General features: G+C 34.9%; 3 protein-coding genes across 4 annotated transcripts in view; all 3 read right to left on the reverse strand.

The window, feature by feature from the left end:
* Positions 1-15,161, reverse strand: part of Opa1 (Opa1 mitochondrial dynamin like GTPase) — a 40,263-nt gene extending 25,102 nt beyond the window's left edge. The window contains 8 exon segments of the mRNA XM_067119332.1: positions 2,215-2,340; positions 5,663-5,743; positions 8,023-8,076; positions 11,463-11,588; positions 12,301-12,445; positions 12,771-12,962; positions 13,504-13,582; positions 15,007-15,161. Coding sequence (XP_066975433.1) covers positions 2,215-2,340; positions 5,663-5,743; positions 8,023-8,076; positions 11,463-11,588; positions 12,301-12,445; positions 12,771-12,962; positions 13,504-13,582; positions 15,007-15,038 — 835 coding nt within the window. The 5' untranslated portion in view covers positions 15,039-15,161.
* Positions 15,162-18,312: 3,151 nt separating this feature from the next.
* On the reverse strand, positions 18,313-18,984 carry MED18 (mediator complex subunit 18). Its single transcript, XM_067119333.1, has one exon. It carries the CDS (start codon positions 18,982-18,984, stop codon positions 18,313-18,315), a length of 672 nt encoding a protein of 223 aa, XP_066975434.1.
* LOC136847866 (tRNA:m(4)X modification enzyme TRM13 homolog) overlaps positions 18,872-27,551 on the reverse strand; it is a 77,778-nt gene continuing 69,098 nt past the window's right edge. For both annotated transcript variants that reach the window (XM_067119849.1, XM_067119850.1), the window contains 2 exons: positions 20,981-21,125; positions 18,872-19,011 (listed from right to left, as the gene is read on the reverse strand). The gene's annotated coding sequence lies outside the window, so the exon portion shown is untranslated. The remainder of the gene's footprint in view (positions 19,012-20,980; positions 21,126-27,551) is intronic.

A 27,551-nucleotide genomic window follows, 5' to 3' on the forward strand; every position in this document is an offset into this window, starting at 1 on the left:
AAAATGTGACTGACACCCAGTCAAGGACTTGCTACAGTAGTTGCAAAATTGCTTTTCAACATAAAATATCCTTTCAATCACAATTCCTTAATAAAGGAATACTTAACCTGCAATATTTTGTTACTTACAACGCGTACTAGTACGAAGTAGTTTAACAAGATACACGAGTCACATCTCTACACTCTGGGGGTTACCCAAAGGATGAACCCGCTCTTTACGATGAGAAAACTGGCCAATGTTAGTTTAAAGAGAAGTCGTACAGCCTGGTGGGAGACCAAAATGGAAACAATGGAGTGAAAGGCAGAAAGTAAGGTTGGCTACTAAGAATCTGTAGTACTCTCTACATTACACAACACAGTTTATGAAATCAGGCTACCATATGGTTGACCTACCTTAAGGGCATGCATGAAGGTGCTATTTCTGTACCATCTCTGACTGAAACCCCTTTAAGCATGTAGGAGTTGTAGTGACATGCACAATGACAAATAGACATGGAGAGACAAGTAGACACTCACTCTTCATCCACACCTATGCATGACAAGCTACTTGTCTGCAAATTTTACTGAAATCCCTTCAACCACATAAGAAGCTGTGATGACAACGTAAGTGTGGGAGCTATTGTTAGTACAGTATACAGACTATGGTGTCATCTGAAAGGGCTTCACAAGGGAGGGATGCATCCAAAATACGAAGTCTCTCCTGTTGTTCAAAAGTTATGGCTAAATTCAGACTTGTGTACAAACAAACTGACAAAAAAAAAAACAGACAGAAGACGAATATGAGTCACAATAACAAGGTGTTACATAATCTAAAGGGATTACCACACAACACACACAAACAAATACATACAGCTGAATTTCTGTCACCAGTTCAATGAAAATCATGACAATAATGATTTACTTATTGACAACTTATGGTCCTCTGTTAAAGGAACACTGAACACAAGCAATAAGGCCAACACAAATCATTACCATACATGGAGCACTGAAATGTCCACGGACCTTGAAGAACATGGAAATATTGTATCTAAGGTAAATATTTGTTTTTCACTTAGAAAAAGACCTCATAATTGGGCCACTCTTTTTGAAGAGATGGAGCAAGGGAACCAATCTCTTGGACACATGTTCACCATAATTGGTGATTCATCTTTATGACAGATTTCTTTTTTTTCCTTATAACCAGAATTTATTATATATAAAAGTGAATTTAAGAAAGTTAAATGCTGCATATATTAGGCAATCATCCTGTACTGAAGAAGAGGAAATAAAGGCATCACAGCCACGACTGCATACAGCCATCTGTACCATTCATACTGAGTAACTGCTGGTTGTAACTTAACTAGTATCAACATTTCTAGTAGTATGACATGTCATCATTGTAAAATGATTTTGCCATAGTTCTTCATTGACAATAAAATCGTCCTAATACGAAAACAATAAGAGCTATTGAAATGACCACCTTTTTTTCTATAGCCTTTACCTTCACTTTTTTAACCTCCTCAAAACAAAGAGGTATAAAGTATAATTCTCTGTTGGGAGAAGAGTCTTACTGTATGTCTTTTGTGGCATACTGGAAACCATACTCCAGGTTTTTGTACCATATTTTTGGTTAGAAGCTCCTTACTTTCTGCCTGTGTTATTCACTCATTCAATTTAGTCTATTCCCACTTATTGACCTTTGTCTTACTACAATTTTCAGATTTCAGAGATGAACAAATCCTTCAGGCGAGTTCCTGAGTGTCTACATAACTCAGAGGTCTTGTTAAACACTTCAGAATAATCCTCCTCTATTACGATGAAAATTGCAAACAACATTTAACTTGTAATAACAGAAACTAGCAGGGTAAACAGACTTAGACGATCACGAAAAGAGATTATACAAAATATATATGTACAGACCATGAAAGAACAAAAGAAAAGCAGTAAATGAAGGATAGGAGAAAAAATATAAACTTTAAGAAATGATGTTGAATATAATTTCGCTTTCAAATGTCCTCTGTTCAATTCCACCCCTTACTGCATTTCTCACCATCCTTTCAAGTACTTGTAAAGACAATGAGAACTGATAACACAAAATCAGAGAGCTGTGTTTCAGACATTACTGTACCTAATTGTTAGTAAGCAACCGAGCCAAAAGAGTTCCCAAAAACAAAAGACCAAAGAAACTTTTCCCCAACATACTGTTATCTCAATACTTGCACAACGAAAAACTAACCATTAGTCTCAACTTTTCCTTTAAGTGCCGCATTCTCATTTGTGAGACCGGAGAGTTCCCTATTGTACCTCTCTGTTTTTTCTTTCAGCTCTGCTTCAACTTGAGACAATCGCAAGCGAAGAAGCTCTGCAACAAGGTTTTCACAAATGGCCCGATGAATTTAGGACAGCATGCAAATCAGTCATTTAAGAGATAAAAAAAAATAAATGGTCAAATTTCAGATGATCAAACAAAATGGATGCTTTAAAATGGGAAAATTCACAGAAGCAGATTTCAAATATGTCACTTTATGCTCTCAAGACTCAAAGCAAGGTGTTGCAAACAATGAATGCGTAGGTTCAGGATACAGAAAACTGAATGAAAGTGAAAAAAAAAAAAATTGCATAAGTGCAGTGAAACAAACAAATTTTTAATTAGAATTTAAAATATAATATATACTCTCAACATGGTCCCATGATTTGAATCTCAGCTACAGCAACATTAAAATTCAGCATTTTCATACGTCAACCCTGCTGTAGGTCAACAAATCTGTACAAATTAGGACATTGACGAGCACCTAAAGCAAGCAACTATAATGCCCTTTAAGGTAAAGAATCAAAACTAAAAAAAATTAAGTAACTAAAATGAATAAAATCTCAAGTTCCAGGATTTTACAAGATTTTTACAGACAGTTCATATACATATGACCTCCTCTTCAGCATCAATGTTTATATTTGAACACATCACGTATATCTACTGATGTTTCATCTTTAGTATAAGACATCTTCAAAAGGGCAGAGACATAGAAGTAGAAATTTATAATACGTACGCTAAAGGGACAGTGCAAATGAACATACAGACAGCTGTAAAAATTATTCTCACCTGATAAGTGGAAAAGGGAGGGAAGAGTAGTAAACTCATTTGTATTTAAGTCTGTGCGTGTATTCGATTTACATATCTTGTTTACCTGTGCAGGTGAGGCCAATCTTTGGTCTAGGCCCAGTACACCAACTTCTATAAAAATCTATATATTTTACATATTTCTTTTGAAATAAAAAGATTGGGTTTATATGTTCTCTGACTAATATATTCTTGCAAAAGCTCTCTTTTATAAAAATGGATTCAATAATATTTCTTTCTAGTATATTATTGCGATAAACTATCTTTTTGACTAGTGTCCAGATGCTGGCATGACTGATGTCACTAACATGAATGAATGTTGCACTGTTCTCCCGTATATATCTTACACATTTTTACACTGATCTATTTTCTTTTTCAATGATTTTCCAGTCTGACCAACATAAAAGTTGTCACATGACTTACATGGGATTTGATGTGCACATCCTTCAGTACAGCCAGTTCTTTACGAGAGCTTGCTTCATTCCACTGTTGTTCTCAAATGCTACATTGACACCAAAGTTTTCAAGGAGACAAGGAATGTCTCTGAAATCATTACTACTGTACATGCTAGTGCAAGTACAAGCAGGATTTGTGTGTTGAAGTTTCTCTGCTGTTATCATAAAATGTCCTTTTGCCACTTAATGAATTGCCTAATGCAGAATCAGAATATTTTCATTTCTTGTCTGTATTCCTAATTAATCTATTTCATCTACAATATATATAATGCTCTTAAAAACATGGATGTGAAAACATATTTCTTTATTTAATTGCTTTGGCCAGAATAAAAACATAAACAGTCAGAAATATTGGTAGGTTTTCTGTACATACTATATCTAAAACTATTATTACTTCTACATATTAGGCATTCCAAACTGACAAATCTGATGCACTAATAATTTTAAATAAAATTTTTTTACTCAATTTTAAATAAAATTTTTTGACTGATGAAAATATATACTAAGAACTAAATAAAAATCCTACAGACACTGTGGATAAAAGTTTCAATAAAAAAAAGTTAAAGAACTATCAAAAGGAAATAAAAACCTAGTAAAAAGGTTTTTTATACAGCCCCTACATCCTTGTCTGAAATCTGAGATTTCTGGGACTTATCTGATTTTCTCAGCGGGAATACTTTTACCATACCCTTCATTATCTTCGTGTGGGCAAACCAATCAACACTTGTTACTCTGCATATACACTGAACAAGTAACCACTCTCAACTACTTTCAGTTATTCGCCATTTACATTTACCATCCACACTTCACTCCCATAAAGGAGAGATGGCTTATTCAGGCCCTTCAGGCTTGTTCATTAAGAATAGGGTTCATCTTTTGAATAATAATAATAAAAAATTTTATTAATTCCAACTTTCGCTCCCGTAGCAAGAATCAGACAAAGAATAAGAGGAGAGCTACTACATCACCTGTTCTGATCTCCACTCATCCTACCATCATCAGTGACATATCAACCATACGAGAGAGAGAGAGAGAGAGAGAGAGAGAGAGAGAGAGAGAGAGAGAGAGAGAGAGAGAGAGAGAGAGAGAGAGAGAGAGAGAAGAGGAGATTCAATGCCATCTGTCCTGTATATCAGTGCATCAATGCAAGAGAGAGAGAGAGAGAGAGAGAGAGAGAGAGAGAGAGAGAGAGAGAGAGAGAGAGAGAGAGAGAGAGAGAGAGAGAGAGAGAGAGAGAGAGAGAGAGAGAGAGAGAGAGAGAGAGAGAGAGAGAGAGAGAGAGAGAGAGAGAGGAAATTCTATTTCTTTCCATGAGCAAAAATAATTCCCTCATTTTAGTGGTTAAAAAGTTACACCACAGGAGAAAACTATATAACATCAGTCACAAGTATCTAGAAGTGGATACATACATGCTAAAGTGGGTTAACCTATTCTGCACCACATGGGAGGGTGAGAGTGGTCTAAAAAATAAAAATAAAAAAACACAACAGGGCTGCTACACTGCAATACTATTTACATCAGTGTGGTTTAAACATAAAGTCCTGAACATCAGGCTAAATAACTTTTGAATTTTTTATACTTTATTTCACTATCGAGGTGTACAGTAACTTCTGACTTCAACAAGGGCTAAAAAGTAAACATCATCTTATTCTAGCTGACAAGAAACTGGCAGTTAATATTCTGCGGCCCATATGAATGAGAAATTTACACTTTATGAAATAGGACCACTGTGTTTGATACTGAAATATGTGACTATTCAGATACCTGCTTTAAAAAAATTGTCAAACCGATGATTTAAATAAATATGTCCAAGAATAGTTGAAGGCTTTTACATCAAACTTTTACAATAAACACTCAATTTGATGCCACAATAGAACCAACCCTTTCCAAAGAGCAGAGTAGTTCATTTACGAGAAAAATGTTGCATACCAGAAAAAAGCAAAGAATGAGTACACAATACAGCCATAGCTGATGACATTCAGTCTAAACAAAATACAAGAAAATAAATCTGTAACATTTTTCCAATTACTTTTTACAAAGTTGGACAAGAACAGTGAAGTTAAATATACAAATATAGTAAAATGCAATAGCAGATAACTTAAAAAGAGTCTTACCTGCTTTCTCTCTCTCTTTTTCTGCAGCTGAACCCATTGCAGAAAAAGATACTGCATGCTGTTTCAGATCAGACGAAAAATCTGGAATTAATAGCAATATTTTCAGTTAAAATGAGTGCCTTATAATGTGTACAGAACTAAATCCAAACGTTTACTTCTAAATCCAACATAAAGTATATGCAATGCTAGATTTTGGATTGAACAATTTCAAAAGTGTGCAGAATTCAAGATTTAGAAAGCCTGACACTAAAAGAGTATTTCACTGGCATTCTGAAGGTAGTAAAATTACACATAAAATTACTATGATACATCAAACCTTTAGTTCATATAAAAAAGTTGACTATTTCAAAGGTTTAAAATATCATAATCACCTTTAGTCTACCAATGCACATTCCATTATACCTAATGACAAGACACTGGTGTTATATAGTTTCCCACTCCTTGGTGAACTACACTGACAATAAATACTTCAAATGCTTGAATCATAGCTCAGAAATTAACACAAAACACTGACTATACTGAAGAGATGAAATAATATCTTTTGGGGATCTGAAAATACAATATCAGTCATTGTCTATCAGCTGATTACTGCCATAGGATGAATAGTCGAAGACACACAAATGGCAAACATGGCACAAAATCAGGTGCAAGTGCTTAGCCATTAACAAAACTATAATTATAAAGGCTCTTCATCAATTACAAATACATTTTCAGGATTAAGAGACAAAATATCCAAGACATCTCTACTGCTTCACTGTAGTCTACTTCTCAGAGGTTGTGTTATTGCATTAATGAAATATCAGTAACATTACAAAAAATCACAGAAAAGACAAAGAACTTCACACACAATTAGTAAAATTCCATTAAAGCTTATTATCAAATAAAAAAAAAAAAAAAGTGTGCATTTTGCAGTGCCTATTAGCCCAGCCCTATGAGAGTTACAAATTTTAGCTCAAGTGGTCTGGTTAAACTACTAAATTTATTTATATATTGTACTATATATAGAAAAATGCACAGCAGAGTACTATATGAACAACTACACCCTACATCTGTTAGGAATTCAGAAGAAAGTGTGCAGGAAAGTAGAAAGAACACATCTAGCCCTATAAATGGGAAAAAAGCAATAACACAATATTTTTTCTTGTGATAATCTTTAACTTTGACAAGCACCATTATTCCCAATGTTATAATTCACCCTTGCTTGGACATGAAACCATTTTCATGGTAGAACTTTACCTCGATAAAACCAATGTACCCTACGGTAAAATCTAATCTGGGCATGAACATTTAACTATGTAGTTAAATCCAATTACAGTACAATTATTTTCTTAAAAATAATTTAAACTTTCTTCTAATTTATATACATAATATATATACAACTGCTATAATTTTTTTCTATTAATAAAATACTGTACCTGAATGTTTATCTTTATTTTCCCTAAACAGTAGTCAAACCCCCAATAATATTGATAAAACATTCACACTTTCCTTAAGAAAAAAATAAGGCTCTACGACAGACTTAAAAACTGAGCAACTCCTTTGGTTACAAGAACTGAAGCCAACTCATTAGACAGTGCACTGCTATAAAAGTATAGTTATGCAAATCAACTAAAATATAAACAATGTATTTGCAATATCTGTTTTCAAACTATGGAATACAATTAATGTGACTGCCAATCCAAGTTCATTACATGTTGTTCTTTGGTTCTGTAGAATAATGTTTTAAAATCCTCAAAATGTATACAATATAAAATTTAATGAGGAAAGCTGCAAAACCTGTAACCAAAGTAAGGAGGAGTTCCTTACTTATGCTGTAAGTAGAACTTTAAAGGGCACTCAATACAGGACAGATTTAGAAAAACTAGGAACTGCCAATGGCGTGCTTTCAACATTTCACATTAACCTTATGAGAATGAAAAGCAAATATGATTATTACAAGTAAAGATAGCAGGATATTACAAGACAATGTCAGTAATATTAAAGCCTGTGGGAGTAATTAAAAAATTAATAAGAAATGTCTCTTGTGAAAAACTAATAGCAGACGAGAAAAAACACTCCAGTGATACTGAACATGCCATAAAATACCATTAATTAAGCCATTCATAAAAGCCTTAGGAGCTAAACCTGAAAAGTCCTAGAGTAAAATACAAAGTGATCAACCTTTACAGCTTGTTACCTCCCTTAAAAAACACTATCATGGTAAGAAAAAAGACAGAAGGTTATTCACTTCCTCCCATTGTTCACTGTCCTTTTCATGAATGATGGTAACTATGAATATTAATCACTATTCCTAAGACAGATAAATATCATACTCTTCTGGTATGCCCGTTGGCTTTCTAAGATTCTTGTATTCTACACACCTTTCAGCATTGGCGTGAGGGAATTTGCCAACCCGGCCAGGGTAAGGATCTCGCCTGAAGGGGGAAACGAAAACAAAGAAGTCAATGAAGAATAGCAGGAATATGTTAGTAACTTAACTAGATATAAATTTCCAAGGTACAAAAACAGTAGTGCAGTTAAATAGTGCATTTGAAACCTCTTATCTGTTGTGAAAACTAACTGGTAAGTCTGCTGTGATGCAGCAGCCACAGTCTATATGCTTAACATTTCAATACAACAGAAACTGAATGCAGTTTACTGTTTTGTGCAAACCAACCAAAAACAGGATCTTTTTACAATATGTTTTTATACAAAACCAGTAACCATAAATAGCCACATTCTGTGAAGAACATACCCAGGCACACTAACCAATGAGATCTGAAATAAGAAACTCCACCAAAAATAAATGGCTTTGCAAATTAACATCAAGGTATATGAGAAACGTCATGTTGGTAAATTCTAGCAAAAGAATTTTGACAAGACCAACTGCCTGCTTTATATATGGCAAAGAACTCTTAGTTATATTTATAAGGCAGGGAGGGGGGAAAGGACTCAAACTTATGAGCCATATTCTTGAACAACAAAAGGTCCTCTAAAGAAACATCCACTTATGAGTCATATTCTTGAACAGCAAAAGGTCCTCTAAAGGAACATCCACATAAGCCCGTGAAATGACTCCCTGAACCAAATCCCACACACTGCAACTCCAACAGGTTAGCACCCTATCTCCCAGTTAAGGCCTCAAAAAACACCAGGAGTCTAGGATCTGTTAGCATCAGTGGAATCCCCTTCAGCATATTCTAACAGTCCCTCTACCAACAAACATTACAAGTACCTGACTCAGTGCTCAATGGTTGGAATCTTGATGGATGGAGGCAGTGAGGCTGCTTTCTAACATGAGACCAACTGTAGCTGGAAGCAGCAAAGGTGGGAGAAACCAACTTTTCAGAAAAACTAGGTCTCCAGTTAACACCTGCTTAGCCTTGGCTGTCAAACAAAGGTGGCAAAGACACTCACTGGAGGTCTCTCGATAGCAACAAACTATGTCCTCTGAAGGAGAGACAAACCATGAGTCAGTGTCTACATGCATGCCCAAATAGGCTGCCTTTGTTGAAGGAGTTAGATGCATCTTCTCTGAGCTCACCTACAGGCCTAGGCATGAACACAAATCCAGAAAAAGCTGTACATGTCTTTTCAACTTCTCCCTCGAAGGTAATGACAAGCCACAGGCCCAAACAATGCACCCACGTGGCGACTGGGGAAAGAATCCTGGTGAAGACCTGACCAGCAGACACATTGAAGCAAAGGGCTCTTATCTAGAATCTGACTCCTGACCAACTGTTGTAAAAATACTCAGAGATCTATTATTACCTCCTCCTCAAAACTTTGGACAAGGAAGAGCTAACTGTAGAATTATGGCATAATGGAGTCAGCTTGCACATGCATAGTGGAGTTTTGTCTTCCAAATCTCTTGAAGTGGTTAACCTGGGTAAGTTTTACACAGAATAAGGCTATTTATGATTAATGGGTTTATAACAACAAATGAAAAACCTACATAATTAGCTTTATAATACCACATGCAAAAATTTGTGGCATCATTTTGAATAGCAACTTGTGTGGTCTTAAAAAAAAATCTGTGAAAATAAAATGTAGACCAAAAAGCAGCAACTAAATGAAAATTAGAAAAACATGAGTTCTAGCTAATGAGTGCAAGTCTACATCATAAATATGTTTAACCCTTTGTGAGTGGGCGTCGTCAATTGACGATTATTTATAGCTTTGGGGTTATTTCTGGGTATCGTCCCCTGACGATCAACATTTTGTGCCATACAGTTTGAAAGAATTTTGCAGGAAAAATGTTCAAATCACTTCAAAGGGTCATAAATGACTTATGGCAAATTTCACAGGCAACTCTAGTTGCTAATTACAGGACAGAGAGAGATCAGTTTGACTTGAGATTTCATGCTGATCCCAGGATGTCTCATAAATATATCTTACAATAAATACACTCAGAATTTGTTACTGATTTAGTTCTTATCTGTTATGATATTGTGTAAGCTGTAATTATAATTCAGCAAAAAATAAAAAAAAATTACAAGAAAAAATATTTATAACTTGGTAAAATTAGCATATTTTTACGCCTGTCTTTTAGAAAACAGGCCTCGCACAGGGTTGGAAATATTCACTTTCAACTTCCCGTGGAAGGTAGAGAAAATAAAAAAAAATTTTTTTATACCATGCGTATATGCATATCCTCCCCTTACCATAATGCATTTTTTAAAAATTGGCCAACCTTAAATTTAGCCTGGTCTAGGGGTGTTCTTAATATATATCTAGCCCATCCTGGAAGAGTGAACAAGACCACTGAGTCACATATCTAGACTATATTATGGTCCATCCAGAAGATTTGTTCTCAAATAATAATAGAGGAGAAAATGGAGTAAGTTTAGTTAAAGTTGGACAGCTTGGTTAAGGCCAGTGCAAATAAAAGGGACTAACAAATGCAGCTGGGTTAAAGATAATGCTGCAGGGAACTTATAATACCACTTGCAACGTGCCATGCAAAGCACAATGTAAGTGGTACCCCTGTGGGATTATATACTGAATGAAACCTTGATCAAAAGTATCATCAATATCCAAGACAGAGCAGAGGAAATGAGAATTATGGGAACCTATGGCATCAAACAAAATTTTTTAAAGATAAAATTAATTTATCATACAAAATCCCAATTCAGAAATGTCTATATTTGTGATCTTTGAATATCATCAGACAGCTGCAGTTTTTATCTGAAGATCAGTAATAGCACAATAAATCTGCCTTCTAGAACCTGCCTAACTTTTAGTGTATTCTAGATATAAGGCAGAGAGACCTGAAGGGGTGGGGGGATGGGAAATCATTCTATGAGTGATAAGTTCACATGAAAAAATATTTCATCAGACATACATTTGTTTCATTCCCTACACGTCAGTCATGTATGCCAGAATTCCAATTTAGGGGGGGAAGACTGAGTTGGTGAAATCCACCAGTGAAAACTGATACCTGAAGAGTCAAGGAGAGCACTGGAACTAGGAAGGTCCAGAAAAAAAAAGGGGGGGAGTATGATAAGTTATAGAAGGTTGCTGTAAAGATGGACAAACCTCTCAGAGTGATTGTAAAGGCATTGGTTTAGTTCAGAGAAAAATGGAAACTCGGCATATGTGAGATACAGATGAAATAATGAGGTGAGAGAATTAGGAAGAGAAGGAATCTCCTACAGTATCCAACACTTAATGTGTAAAATTGCTAAGGTAGAACTTTGCGTACGTAGCATGGCAGGTACCTGCATTTGACAAAGCCTTCACACCCATACCATTGTTTAAAGACCCACAGAATGAAAAGACATAACACATCAAAGGTTCAATATACCGCTAAGTGTCTTACCATCCAGATACGAGGAATTTTCAGTTTTCTCTTCTTCAGCAGCTTGAATGGCATCATCCAATCGCTCTTTGAACCATAAAACAAGCTGGTCAAATTTATCTTCTCCAAGGTCCTTTAGTTTAGGATCTGTTGAACAAATTTTTTGCCTTTCTCATAAAAAAATTCTGTTATCTAGTACAGCAGTAGAATTTTGTATAAGTTTCACTTATTTCAAAACAGCTTGACCTTTGGTAATCTAACAAATCCAACAGGGGACTTTTAAGTGACAATAATGTATAGTCTTAAGTCTAATATGGTAATTTTTTAAATAAAATCATTTGAAAACACAATGTATCTATGCTTTTCTTCATCTATTCCCAATCCACACGCATCTGAGATTCAAGTGCCCATCGCTTCTCATACTCGCTCAGTCTTCATACAATAAATTTTTAAACTTGCATTTTTCTTTTTATCTAATACTACACAGTTTCAAGTTTAATTAATAAGGTAAATTTTCATAAAATTATTCAAAATATTAATTAATCAGTGCATATGGTACATTCTTATAAAATTATTTAAAAATCTGGTTAATTCTTATAAAATTATTTAAAAACTTATTTCACCAGTGTTTTTCTACACCAAATACAAATGAAACACTTACCAGAGAATAAAGCACCATCAACTTTGATACCCACTGAGCCTTTAACACTGAAGGCTCTTATAAAACAATGGTTTGAACTAAGGGAACCACTGTTTTAAAACCAACGTATATTCAAAAATTGATCCTAGACAAGCTGTCACTACATAGGTAAATATGACTCTCCTGGATAAAATGCAAAGAAAGATGTACAGTACTAACCTAAAGTAAAATCAGGTATTGCGTCTTTTATTTTGTCCCGGAAGGATATCAAGGACTCTCTGAGAGAATCCAGATCTTCTTGTGAAGGCATGAGCTCTTCCAAAAATTTTGTGTCGGGTAGTGCCTCTTTCCATTGCTCGTAAGTCTGCAACAATCAGCATTCGTAAAAATTTACAATACAGTCGTGTGATTTATGAAAAAAATTCCTTGTAGAAACTTCTGATTTGAATAATACATCATCTCTTTGCCTTAACATATTGTGTTGCCAAAATTTAAATATTTCACTACAAACTGGGTATGTCAATATAAAAGCAATGTATTTCAAACATATTAAGGATTTCAGCTTGAAGTCATGATAAACCACATACAAATAAAGATTCTAGTGGCATGTTTGTATACAGTATCTGAAATCAAAAAGCATTTGTAAAGTCAATTTAAATGTGTACTTTTATATACCTTAAGATACTTACTTTAGCTAATGCACTACCACCAGCAATACTCCCTCCTAGTATGATGTAACGGATTTTCAACGCCCCTCTGAGAACTCTGGCTATAATCATCCCAATCCCTCTGGATGGGACACCATAATTAGGACCTGGGAGCTTCATCAATCCACCTTTATTTGGATGCAAGGTCATATAATGTCTCACAATTCTTGATGCCTGAAATAATTTATCCTTTTAAAAAGAAAATCTTGTACATACATTTGTCATTAATGGAGTCAAAGAAAAATTCCATATTACCAATGAATTAAAAAAGGAATCTAATAATAAATTAATTAACGGCTACCTATTTACATAGGTACAATATACTTAGATAGTAAGTATAATGTACCTATGTAAATGCAATAAGGCAGCTAACAAGACTTATGCACAAGATGTGAATTCATGTAATGATGTGATGGATATTGAGTATGAATCCATTCTCACTTTCCAACATGATTAGGTTCCAATGCCCAATAGCCTAGGACTGGGTTTGAGTTTTCTATCAATAAACCATACTAAATAGTCTTATGTCCTTAATGAAATGGACTTTTTGTTTTAAAATATTGCTGTATACAATTTGCAATACTGTAAAATGTTTAATAATAATCCTATTTTGTATTTACAGGCAACTGATAAACATTATGAATACAATTTCATATGCTTTTTAAAAAATCATACCAATACTCTAGCATCCACAACAATAATACTTCATACTCACCTGGGGATTTCCATTTTGATTGGATAACTTCTGCCTAACCCACCGTGACTGGCTAACTCCTATAACTCTAACGACATACCTGGAAAAAAAAAAGGTAAAATGTCTTATGGGAATATAAACAGGACATATGGTTCCCTTCTTAACATATTTTAAATTAACGAAGCAATGACACAGACTAATATCAATCAATGTATAATATACTTAACAGTAACATATGAATTCATATATCAGACTTTTCCAAGTGCTTATATTAGTAAAACCTTATTGACAAATAATACACGTTTCCCTCCTTTAAAACTGGCCAAAGACATAACAGAGGAACTATAAAAATATGAAAACTGTTCAATTTAAAAATGGAAATGTCTTGTTTAATGTGTCAGCCCTAGATAACTTTTTATGGCCTTGGTCGGCTGAAAAACTGATTCTCGAAGAAAAAACATGTTTTGACAGTTGCTAATCCACCATTTTGAACTTGATAATGATGTAATATTCAAAGTTGGAATGGAGAGATCAACTAAGGCATGATGTGAAAGGAACCAAGATTTTTAATTTTATTACTGTTTTATTTAATGTTTTATACAATGAAAGATCTATATAACTGTTTATGTATGCCATAACTTTTCGGTAAAACTGAAGACTATTACTGCACCCCTCTGCTTTTGGTAACTACCAGTTTGCGTGCAAAATAGGCGCCCATGTTCAGTACCAGCGCCCTGGGGATGAATGTAAAAACGTAAGCAAACGACAGTTAATACCATTAACATAAACAAAAGCAAACAAAAGGCAGTAAACATTCCGGTCGGCTATTGGCAGAAATAGGCGGCGGTAGACGTCTTCAATTTTACTGGTTTTTATTATATAAGATATATTTCAGTTAGAACGTCACTGACAGTACATTTAGCTACTCATAACAAAACTCGACATGAAACTAAGCATTACATATCTTTTCTGTGTGTAAATATTAGTCTAAAATAATAAACCCCATATTTAAAAGGGGAAAAAAGGCCATTCTCCTAACAGGCCTAGACTGGTAAAACCCGACAACCTTCCACTTCCCAAAAGTTTACTAAAATAGTCCTACGAAAAGAAGCAGGCTAAACACTGACAGAGCCTAAAGTAGGTTAATGGGCGAACGTTGCCCAAAGGAACACCAGACACCCTAATCTGGTTGAATAATGTCCTATTTATACCACCACATCCTAGATAGGCCTACAGGGAGCCGGCCACTAGGCCTAGGATAGATCTGACTTCGTGTTTGACGAGAAATTAGACCTGTCCTTGCCAGGCCTACCAAAAGCTAAACAAAACTCCCGAAATCTACGATAATACAGCAAAAAATAATAACGGCAGGGATAATTTAATCAGTTTCTGGCTTAGATATAGCTAGGATAGACCTATGCCCTAAGAACACCGGTCTCGAATCAATATTAAATAGACCTATAATTCTACAACACACTAAGAAAATTAGCACGTTCGCTTTCTAATAGAGAAAGTCCAACTCACCCGAACCTTCCTCTCGACAGCTTGTACATCATGACGTTATTTGAAAGCTGTCATGGATAAAAATCCTTGATTAAACAATTATCTTGCGAAGCGTCGACTGCAAGCAGCAGCTGATGATGATGATGAACCACTACAAGGTTACGATGTTGACATGGCGCGTTCATTAACCTTATAAATCCGCTTCGTTCACGTCTAAAACGAAATCGTGTTCGTAATGTTGTTAGTTATGATGATTTATGTATCATTAAAGAGTCCTGTATTTATAAATATATTAAAATTATTCTCACAACGCCGAAATATTTCAAGGAAATTGGATGTTCCCTTCACGACGAATAGAAATCTTCCGCCATCACGTTTTGAGCTTAAAACAGAAATCGTGTTCATAATATTGTTAGTTATGATGATTTATGTATCATTAAAGAGTCCTGTATTTATAAATATATTAAAATTATTCTCACAACGCCGAAATATTTCAAGGAAATTGGATGTTCCCTTTACGACGAATAGAAATCTTCCGCCATCACGTTTTGAGCTTAAAACAGAAATCGTGTTCGTAATATTGTTAGTTATGATGATTTATGTATCATTAAAGAGTCCCTGTATTTATAAATATATTAAAATTATTCTCACAACGCCGAAATATTTCGGGGAAAATGGGTGTTCCCTTTACGACGAATAGAAATCTTTCGCCATCACGTTACGTATCTGCGATTGTTCACATTGAGGATTAGAAATACGGTTATTTTCAAAAGTCTATGGATATTACTAAGCTCCTGTTACTGAGTTTGCTTCTGCTTTAATTCTAATATACGGAGAAACGATATTAAGGAAATAAAAAGAATGAAAAACCGATTAAACAACTGAATTGGAGACCAATTTTATCGGGAAAACATGATAAATGAATCAAGACCTTGGCTTATTTGTAATGTCTTCCATATACAAGATCAAATTATCTTAAAATGACAGAATTACCAAGAAACTTTCTATTTGCAAACTTTCTCTGTTCAACTAATATATTGAGGAAGAAGGTTGAGCTTTTGAAACCATTTTTACGGAGAGTATCAACTCTATGAACGAACCCTTCGGGACCCAATGTTAACAAAAATATTAAAGTACAACTCTATTATTTCACTCATAATATTGCAATAGAAGGTCATATGATGTAATATACAGTATATATATATATATATATATATATATATATATATATATATATATATATATAGTATATGTATACATGTAAAACATTAAGCCTTTTCGTCCAACAAGAGATGATTACAAGTAAAAACATTCACTGCCCCTCTTCATACTTAATTTAACGGCTGATTCATGGATGAAACCCTGTGCAGAAAACTTCTATAACATTAGCTATTTCATATGCCTACACAGGAAGCTTACCAGCAGTTCGCCAAATTGTTACGTGCACTGTGCATTCACCTCTATCTTGCAAGGCATTATACTTTTTATTCCTCCAATATTTCATTGCACTACTAATCCAGGTCTTTCTAAGTCTTTTTTACCAAACTTTTTTTTTGCAGATTTTCAGACTTTCTGCAGTTTTTCTTCAACGTTCCTGTCAGCACTGCATAATTTGTAAACACAAACCATTCACAGGGTATTTTACCCAACAACTTTGAACCTTTTGTCCTCTCTCAGATTTCTCATGTCGCTCCATCAATAAAGATATTTAACTGCCACGGAGACATAACACACTCTTGTCAGACCAGTCACTCTCCTGTACATATCATTTTTGCCACCTACAGCATTTTCCCACTGGATCTATGCATCCTTATCCTTGCCTAGAGCCACATTGCTGATTTATAGACAGCTCCCTGTGTAGAAAACTTCACCTCAGCTATTCCATATTGTATACTTACACAGAAGGCTTCTTAGCAGAATGTCAAACCTCCTACACACACACATATTGCACCACTTACCTTCATGTCGTATATTTTTTGCACCTCTTTGCTTTACCTCTCTTCCGTCCCAACACTTCTTGTAGTCCCTCTAGTGAACACTTTCTCTGGGGGCCAGCTACCAGACACAAGGTATACTTGGCCAGCACACTCACTCCATCCTTGCTTCCACAGCCAATGAAAATTCTATAACTTCAGGAGTCTTGTGATTGCACCGACATGTGCGTCAGCACGGTTCAACTCCAGTTGTTCTTACTTTTATTTTTTTAAACTTAATGCCATCCAATAAATTCTAAAATTCAAAGTAGAGATAACTTTGATCCCTTTGAAAAACAAACTCAGATGTGTTAAAAACATATGCAGAATATATGTTATACAGTATAGTTCTTCATATACCTTTCCATTTGCATCATTTATTGTCAAATTCATCCACTCAACTTCCCCTTATTGACCTCCGTATTTAATTCAGTCCAATCTCTGGTGATATCTTTTCATTATTTTATACTTTATAATGAGAGAAGGATCTGTGTTGCCGTCTGTGACTCTGTCATTCCCGGTGGCACATTTAGTTGCCTTACATGTGGTGAGGACAAAACCAGTGTTCTCCAACCTTAGTGTGCCACAGGCTCTATACCACTGCCTTTTAGTCTTGGGCTTTAGTTCCCTTGTTTGAAAATATACTTAAGTGCATTCCCATTTCCTCAATTGTTTCTGTACTTCATCTGGGTCTACTTACTGTATACGAACACTGTACTACATATATAATTTTTTAATACATCAAACTGCTGTACTCATTATTAATTACATAAGCAAACATCTGAGGTCTTTTACTTTGTTCTTCTTTCCTTTTCCAAATAAGGCCCTTCTATTCTGTGGAAGCTTGCTTTTTTAAGTTCCTGCCATTTTGGTTTGTTTCATAAAATGTATACAAATTATGAATGATACAAATAATTCTCCCATTCTTAAATTTTTGGCAACTTTAACCTCTTGCATAGGATGGACTTGCTCTTTCTTTTTCATGGAAATGGAAGTGCTAGGGACAAGAAAGAGAGGAAAGAGAGACTGCACTTGAGAACTCGACATGAAAGACGCAAGGAATGAACCAAGGGAGGAGAAAAGACGGAAACACCTGGAAAAGGCTTGTTAAAAACATCCACAGCTAGGGATTAAGCAAAGAAGAAGAAGATTTTGAAGTTGAAACTGCAAGCATAGTTCTGTGATGGAGTGTGTCTGTTACAGCAGAAAATAGCGTTCCATACAAAATCAATTACTGTACATTAAAAATGATGCTATAATCCAGGCAAAGAAAACTACATCAGAATTTCTATAGACATATTCATTAAATAATCTTCCTAAATACTAAACAGCGAATCCACACAGCCAACTTGACTTACAGCCGTCGATAATCAACTCTCTCCAACTGTACTAATGGCTTCAGCTGATCTGCCAAGTTACGGAGATCATCAGCCACAGACAAGTCTGTTTTGGTTGTCAGTACACTAAGTTCTACCATGTGAGACATTGAAATTGGCTCTAGACTGTCTTTAGACATGTTAGACATACCAGATGCAGCTATTTTATACATTTTGAACACTGTCACTTTTATTCGACCTTTCTTTAAAATGTAACCTTTGGCAATAAATTCATGGTCAGGCTTAGCACCCAGTTCTTGCAAAAATTCGCAAACATTGTTGGAAACTGGGACATCCAGACAATTGCGTAGAACTGCTGGATAATTCCCTAATTCCGGGTATCCAACATAACGCAGCTGGAAGGGGAGATCTGGATGGTCCGTTGCACGTCTAACCCTCAACATAACTCCTTGAGATGCTGGCCCAGGGGAGGGAGTAGCAGAGAAATCTTTCAGAACATAAACTGCCTCATGATCACGAAAGGTTTCTGGTGGCACATCAGCGTTGTCACAGAGTCCACGAAGTCTGTCAAGCACAACGTTGAGTGACGAATCCAGAACAGAGCCCTGCAGTAGGAACTCCTGATCAGGAATTATGGCATTCTTGAGGGCAGAGTCAAGTGTTTCGCCAGCATTAGGAACTGCTGCCATCTTTGTTAAGAATACTTCATGAGATCCCTGTTGAAGAATTTAAATGCTTCATTTATGAGTACATACACTACATGCTATAACCTAAAATATCCATAAAAAAAGCACTACAGAATAAACAAACCTAAGTGTACATCATATTTTTCTACGCGGGCAAAATACCTGAAAAACTTTTTTACTTAAATTTAGTCCAACACTTCCTTTTATAAAATTACTTGCAATACATAAAAGGTTACCACACAAACTATAAATATACAGATATAGCAAAATATGCAAGAGAGAATCATTACATTAACATTTGTTCACTTTTGCCTGATAGTTATAACTGCAAAGAAAAATGGATCCTTTAAAAATTAGGAATTACTGACTAAAAATTCTGAATGCAATACGTACTTGTTAAAGACATGGTTATGCAGTATATGACTTGGCTTTGAGCTTATATTCTCAGTATACTGTACACATACAAATAAAAAATATCGGAAGCATGGTTCCCAACGTGGGGCTAATTTGATTTTTAAGGGGGAAAATTCGAGATTGTTTAAACCAAGTTGATGGTCTTTTAGGCTTCCTCCACATGAATATAAGAATTATATATCACCACAGGGGGCATTGGGATTGTAGAGGTGATTAGGTGGGGCATGGCTGAAAAATGGTTGAGAACCACTGTCTAAACTACTTCTTGAATAAAGTCTATTACAATTATACACTATGAAAGTACATTTTTATGGCTTACTGTATGCTCAAAGGACATGCACATACCTAGCAAGCTTCCACAGAATCGTATGCCTGTGTTAAAATGTTGAGAAGAGCAAAGAAGAAAGGAATAAAACTGGATATATGACATAACAATTAACAATACATAAAACTATAAAATCAAATTGAATAATTTAACAGCTATAGCAAAATCCCAAGATTTCAAAACATATGTTATATGATTACAACTCAGTATAAGGCAACTAAACGTGGACAAATCAAACAACTGACATTCCTCTGAATGAACAAAAAAGACATTTGAAAGGAGAGGACTTAAAGCAAATTTTCAGCTGACAGTAGAACATTAGTACAGACAAATTAATGTATACCTTATAAAACTACAAGAAATTAATAAATGTAATTCCACAGTTTAAATTACTAAAATTAAGGCCATAGCAAAAAAAAAGGATGTTAGTGCTCAAAGACAGCAAAAGGATGTTAGTGCTCAAAGACAGCACTATCTTTATAATTAAAGTAAGCTTCCAAATCACGTTGCTCCTTAGTGATATATCTAACAATGAGCTGTAAAATGCTGGAAAACATTACCACCTGAAGCACCTATAGCAAAATGAACATTCCACGTAATCGCATAGAAAAGAAATAAGGACATGAGTAGCAGGCAGAGCACAAGCAAACATAGCAGACAAGTCAAGTACAGGCAAAGAAGCAAGACAGTCAATCAATGAAGGGGCTAGCTGGCTGAGTTTGGTGGCTACTCGGGACTCCAATGGACTGGGCTACATAATCATCCAAAGACAAGAGTTCTTTCGGAGCAACCAAAGAAGAGGAAGACTACACTGCCAATCCGTTGAACTACAGATTCATGGTACACACATGCTGCAACACTTCTGCATTACATAATCTCATTTTATACATACAGCACTTTGCCTGACAACACCCAGTTAATCATGACACATATCAGTGTTCAAGCTGGAATAACAAACATGGCAATGGCAGCTAATACATACTGGAAAACGGGACCTCATTCAAGACAGACATGAAAGTCCGGTACGACTTACCAAGCAAATCTTGACAAATGCAGTGAGACACAGCAATAAAATAAACACAGCCAATACACTAAGCAATTAAAAAATAAACACAGCACTAATTAATCAGATCAGTAACATGCCATTAACATACACAACAAACAAAATGCATTGTAAGCAAAAGTCACAAAACCTGTAAATGGGATTATGAGTGATAATTCCAGAAATAATATGGGCATCATTTAGATTTATGTACTCACCATTGAAGTGGCCACCTGTGGTGTGACTGGCGTAGCAATTGTAAGTGAAGTATTTACTGGAGTAGTAAAAGGTGTGAAGCTGCCTGGTCACTATAAATGGACTCAGCACAGACCTGTCAAATCAAATCTCTGTGGGGCTATGTACCTAAGGTGGGAAGAAAGAACAATTTGCTTGAAAGAAAATGTACTGTAATCTCTCAATTATTTGAGCTAATAGCTTAAAAATATATACTTTCTTTGATATTTTGTACTTTTAATCATATTATGAGTGTATAAATATATAAAATACCAAGATTGTAAATAACTAATACCTATTTCACCTAAGTTGCCAAATAAAAAAATGCAAAATTCTGAATTATTTCAAATACCTAAATGGCAGAAAATTGTGCGCTGTACTGTAATTTGGGAGGGAGTGCCCCATGATGTTAATGGTAATAACATGGATATACAGTACCCTTCCAAAACCTACACTATGTCCACAATCAGAAGTAAAAGACACAGGTACCATGCTGTACCTTAAGTTTAATACCACTTGGCCTATTTTGAAGGAAAGGAGGTTATGGAATTTTTTTTTTTTTTTGACAAATCCAACTTTATATTTGCAAGTTTAGCACCAAGAAGTAAAAATACATAATGCTTTCCATGTTCTCAGCTTGGCTATCCTAGATATGATATTTATTGGGAGGGCAAAGACTCCCTAGTAACTTAACCTTTAATAGAGCATCAGTGCCCTTACCTAACCAGAAATTACCTTCCTAACCTGATTTTGATTGCAGAGTAGGGGTCATGAATTACTTGGGGGGGGGGGGGGGTCCAGGACGACGATGTCCCCCCTGCCAGGTTAGGGCACGGCGTCCATGGTTAGGTTAGGTAAAGGTAAGTCTGGTTAGGTTATATTCCGCCTGAAATTCCTGCTACATTGCATCCTCTCCGTTTAAAGTTGAAAGATAAAAAAAGGAAAAGTTTGCAGTAACAACAATAAAAAAATGCATAAAATACAAGATAACCAATGAGAAATATATATTCTTTATGAAATATGGTACCCTTGCAATACCCAAATTTGGGCCAACCAGCTCAAATTCTTTGACCTTACCAGCAGTAGGTTCCAAGAGGCGAGCTATATAGGATAATTAGGATTCCTCAAGTCAAACACCAACGGTGGAATTCAAAATAGGTTTTTATGACACGGACTTGTTTGTTGTTTTTGCTTCTGACCAGCACTGATCTCTACAATGTGGATTTCAAGGAATAGAACGTCCACAGGCCACTACCTGCGCCATCTTTGTTAGTACCTTTGCTTCTTATATGGCTTCTGATTTGTTCCCATTAAGCCAAGAATATACGAATAACAGCGCTATAAAATGACCAGATACACACTTAAAAGCGTTTAATAAGGAAACATAAGATTGGTATTATGGTATACCAGTTAATGGAGTTGTACAGCCTCAGAAAAAAAAAGGGCTAATTCTCTCTCAAATGCTACAAATAGTCCTTAAACTTTCTCTGACTTATGAATATCATGAGAGAATTAACAGTTAAAATTAATTTTTCGTGTCGGGGGGGGGGGGATCAAATGACGACGTACCAGCACCATTCCAAAATTTTTATGTATGTATGTATATATATATATATATATATATATATATATATATATATATATATATATATATATATATATATATATATATATATATATATAAGACTATTCAGACTGGACACTGGATAATATTCTCAAATGACCTTTACTTCATGCTAAAATATACCAAATTACCCCAGTTATCGGCATTGTATTCAAGATAAGATAATTCACAGAATCCTTTTGTGTTGGCAAGAAATTCTTCAGCAATAATTACATTATAGCAAGGTCTATAAAGATTTAACATTCCGTTTACTGTCCCCAGTAGTCTATGAATTGCGTCAAAGATGACAAAACCAGGACATATGAAATTTTTACCACTAATTCCACAAAGTACAAAGCTTTAGTCAAATTGAGAAGAATATCCATTAAGTGATCTCAAAATAAATAAATAAATAAATAAATAAATAAATAAAATAAATAAATAAATAAATAAATAAATAAATAAATAACGAAGGCAAAGTAGAAACGGGAAAAAATGACAGACAAGTTAGAGAAGTAAAAAATTACACCATCAGGAAAAAAAATGAGATTTTTCCCACTATTCCTAAAACGTATAAACTTTGTGACCAGACTAAGAAGAATAAAAATGAACTAATCTCCAAAGATAACAAAACAAATTAGAAGCGGGAAAAAATTACTCCGCCGGGGGAATAAAACGAGAATTTTACCACTGCTCCTAAAAAGTATAAACGTCTAAGCTAGACTAAGAAGAATAATAATTAACAATGTACAAAAAATTAATACCCAAATCAGAAACAGGAAAAATGGCAGCCAAAGGAAAACAAGAGGCGCTCTGTGCGTGTGACGTGTCCCTCATAAAACTCAAGAAGAAGAAGCGTCAAGTGACAGGTGACTGTTGTACATAGGACTGCAGGTAAATTACCTTCAGGTAATAGCAACCCATAATATACGATAATGAACGTTTAGCATCTGTTTTTGTGAATAATTTACGGCCTAAGTTTAATTAGAAAAATAAACTGCCTTCCGATAATACGGTAACCTACTTACTCTAGGCAATGGTGTTTTGACGTAAGAGTGGGTTAGCCAGACTTTATTATACTATATTCCTTATGGGTTTTTTTTATAATATGTGATTTTGCCGAATTTTCATTATAATTTATTCATTAATTCATTACAGCACCTCCCCCAAAAGTGGGACACTAGGCCATGTTAGGGTAGGATCAGATTTTTAGGGGGAGGGGGATGAGATAACCCCATGTAGGTAGGAGGTAGTAGGCAGCACCTTACCAGTGGGTTAGGTTAGGTAAAAGTAGGGATAGTAAAGGTAGAATACAACTCTGTGCTACACTCTATGTTTAATAGGATCCTTGGTTAGGTTAGGTGGGGAGGGTAGTATCCCTCTCAGTCGTATATGACATTGTCGCATGTTAGGTTTGGTTAATTCTACAGAAAAGCTCAGCAGGACGCCATGTTTAGTGCCTACCCCCCCTTGACATGAATGTAAATGCATAAACAAAAGATGTAAATTTCTCAAGTTACCTCTGTAAATTGCTCAGATTATCTCACCCGTACCAAATATATACACCTTAATATATATTGCTGTCAAACGTTTTATTAATAAATGGTACGTATTTTCTTGCAGAGCTCTTCTGTAGAATTCCTAGGATAGGATGCATTCTTTTACCAGCTTTCATTTTTATCTCGCCGAAAAAACCTGGTTTGCTGCTACCCACCAATCCCCCTACCACCTTTCACACCTTACCACACTTATCGGCTACTTTAGGGGAAGGGTGCATGGCAAGACTTAGTTTAAACCAACCAACGAAAAGTAACTTAGAGCCGAAGCCTATAGTGCATGTCAAAATTGACTAACTTGACCTGATTTTCTATACCAGTTAGCTCAGGCTATCATACAGGTTAGGCTTACCTAGGTACAATTGTCTAGCCTAAAACATGAATGATGTATCCTTGCACAACTGTGTGAACATAAGGCAGTTCTGCTTTCTACCCACTGTGTCTTGTACTGGAAATAATTAATTTTAAGTTTTACAGTTCTAGAATTGAATGTCAACATCCACATGTCAATTTCTGTGCAGAATGAGTTAAAAGTACTGTAAATTTTTCTCTCTTGGATAATGCTGTGTAGTAACTTTTGCTTCAGAGTAACACAAGGCAGTCAGTGCTTCTTGAAACCTGACAGGGTATGGATCTTTTATGTTATTATTTTTTTTTTGCATTCATGGTTACTTGATGAGTGTTCTGAAAGGCTGATCTAACCTTACATAGGGGGTGAGGTTGATGATACTTGCAAGAATAGTTTCTTAATTTTGTTGAAAATCTCATTTTGTGTACAGCACTTGAATGTTATCAAGGAAATCCTTTGTAAAAATCCCTTGTAACACAGACGAATTCTCATTGGTAGCTAGCGATGTAATGTTTTCGTAACAAAATATTCAGAATTTGGTTAGTGTGAAAAATGATTTAAAGAAGAGAACTATAGTTCATAACAATCATAAACTTTTATATTCAAGATTTTAATACGTGAGTAAAGAATGATTTCCTTTTATTTATTTTAAATTAATGTGTACTCTGATTACTTTTCAGCTATGACCAAGTTAACACAGTGGTTGACTGGAGCTTTCTTGATCCTGGGACCATGGGCTGCAGCTGTTTTTAGAATTGTAAGCTCTTTACAGTTTTTTAGTAACTAGTGTTAATAAATATTTTGATGCTAGGTTTCGCACCAGTTTACAGAAAAGTTACACAGCATTTGTTCTGTTTAAGATCTGTTTAGTATATTTTTAAAAATGTCCATAAGGTCCATTGAATAATGTTCTGTACATATTTTGACACCCTTCCAAAACTGATGTGTCAGCATTTAGAACATTTGGGACAGTACAGGAATAAGGTTCTGTATATATTTTGACACCCCTCCAAAACTCATGTGTCAGCATTTAGAACATTTTTAGAACATTCGGGACAGTAAAGGAAATCAGAAATAATTTATAAGAATGGAAAGCAGAATTGCCTCTGTTTTATTGTACACAACATGGCAGCAAGCTCTTCTTCAGGAGCTCAAAAAATTGATGTATTGAGAAAGTATTTTAAGATTTCTGTAAATATGTATATTCTGAGGACATTCTTTTATTTTTTATTCTGCCATGTGCCGAGTGTAGTTCCCCAGTTTGATTTTCAGCATCTGATACCTTCCAGATCTTAGTATTAATCACTAGCACCATCGTTCAATTAGCATATTGTATATGCCTTATCAGACTCTTCGGAATAGTAATCATCTTTTTCATTCATATCTTCCCCAGACTATAACATACACCCCAAAGTACTAGATTAAATTAAGTAGTCTGTGAAATATTAACAAAATTTTTAGTGTTATGTTTGTTAGTTTTTTATATGAGAAGTTTTACAGCCATTATTTGTGAATCAGTAATTCATATTGTATTACCTGATTCAAGTTTAACCATAGCATTAATCAGTACATAATTCTAGGCTTTATTTTGTACTTACTCAAGTTTTAGTTTTAATCTCAAATTTAACTTTCAGGTACAAAATGAATTTACTGACAAATATTACCTGGGCATTCTCCTGTTTCCTGTGGTGTTAGTTGCTGTATTTGGGATTGTATCTGTAGCCATCATTGCTTACAGAGTGTACAATTTCAATGACTGTAACGAAGCAGCTGAAGAACTTCAAAACCAGATAAAGGAAGCAAAATTAGATCTTGCCAAGAAAGGATTAAAAGTAGACTGACTCAATTTGCTCATCATGTTCAATTTGATTGTAACGTTCCATCTTTGTGACTGTTTTGTCCTGATAATTAAGTAGTGTGTAGGTTATAGCCTTTTTGATATATATTTATTTTAGTGATGTACTAATTGTACTAATAGTGTTAATGTAAAATTGTTGTTAAAACTCCATTTTTGTACTTGACATTTTATAATTAAAGAAATATTGTAAGTAACTAGTTTTTGTAACTGGAGCCTTTTCTTGTATCCTTCTTTCCTACTCTTCAAGTAATTAAAACTCTTGGATAATTGCTAAAAATAACATTAGGTAAAGATTTGGTTTAAGTAAATGACTTTTCTTTAGCGCTAATCACTCAAAAGTGAGGAAGAACTATTATAACCTTTCCACATAAGTACTGGTATATAACTTTGCTTTTCACGATAAAATGCTTTTGATGTAATTTTGAAGGCAAGTAATTGTGCTTTAGTTTGACATCTTTAATAATGTAAAACAACAAAATTAGATTCTAAAAGGTGTATTAAAATGCATTCTGTACTTTTATGTAAGTAAAAAAAAGTTGTGAAAATCTGTAAACTCTTTTTGCACCACGATAAGGAACAATTTTCCTGTCCTCTTTTTGCACCACGAAAGGAACAGATTTCCTGTCCTGTGATATACATATATAACACTGCTATTTATGTCAAGTTATTGCTTCTGATTGTAAGGGAAATGAATGAATAATTAACCACTGACCCGAGATAAAATATCTCTGTCAAATTTGGTAAAGATCACCAACAAGAAGGACCTGTAAATAGCCAGCTCTCTCCTTGGCACATCTAAAAGTAGGTCTTGCTTAATATATGGATACAAAATTTTAAAATTAAATACTTTGTAATACATTCTTACTTTACTGGAAGTATCTCTAATACACAGTAGATCTTGTGAACAGATCCAGTGGGGTAGATGAGCCAAGACTCCTCCCAGCATGGTAGGTCTAATCTAGTAATGTCCTTACTTTAAAGAAGTACTCAACAATTGGTTGCTCAAATCTATTAGCCATTGCAACATTTAGAGGTTCCTGCTAATGAAACATGAACATTATTTTGAATTTATATTTCTATAGAACCTAAATCTTGAGAACTATTTGACAGCAGTAATCTCATCACAGGCATCTCTAATATGTGCAGTGAAGAAACAAATCCACAGTTACGTCAGTGTACAAATATATTC

This window comes from Macrobrachium rosenbergii, chromosome 17, assembly GCF_040412425.1.
Source record: "Macrobrachium rosenbergii isolate ZJJX-2024 chromosome 17, ASM4041242v1, whole genome shotgun sequence".
NCBI classification, from domain to species: domain Eukaryota; kingdom Metazoa; phylum Arthropoda; class Malacostraca; order Decapoda; family Palaemonidae; genus Macrobrachium; species Macrobrachium rosenbergii.

Bases quoted from the DNA above. Each gene is read 5' to 3' on its own strand.
- MED18 (XM_067119333.1), bottom strand. From the start codon at position 18,984: ATGGCAGCAGTTCCTAATGCTGGCGAAACACTTGACTCTGCCCTCAAG.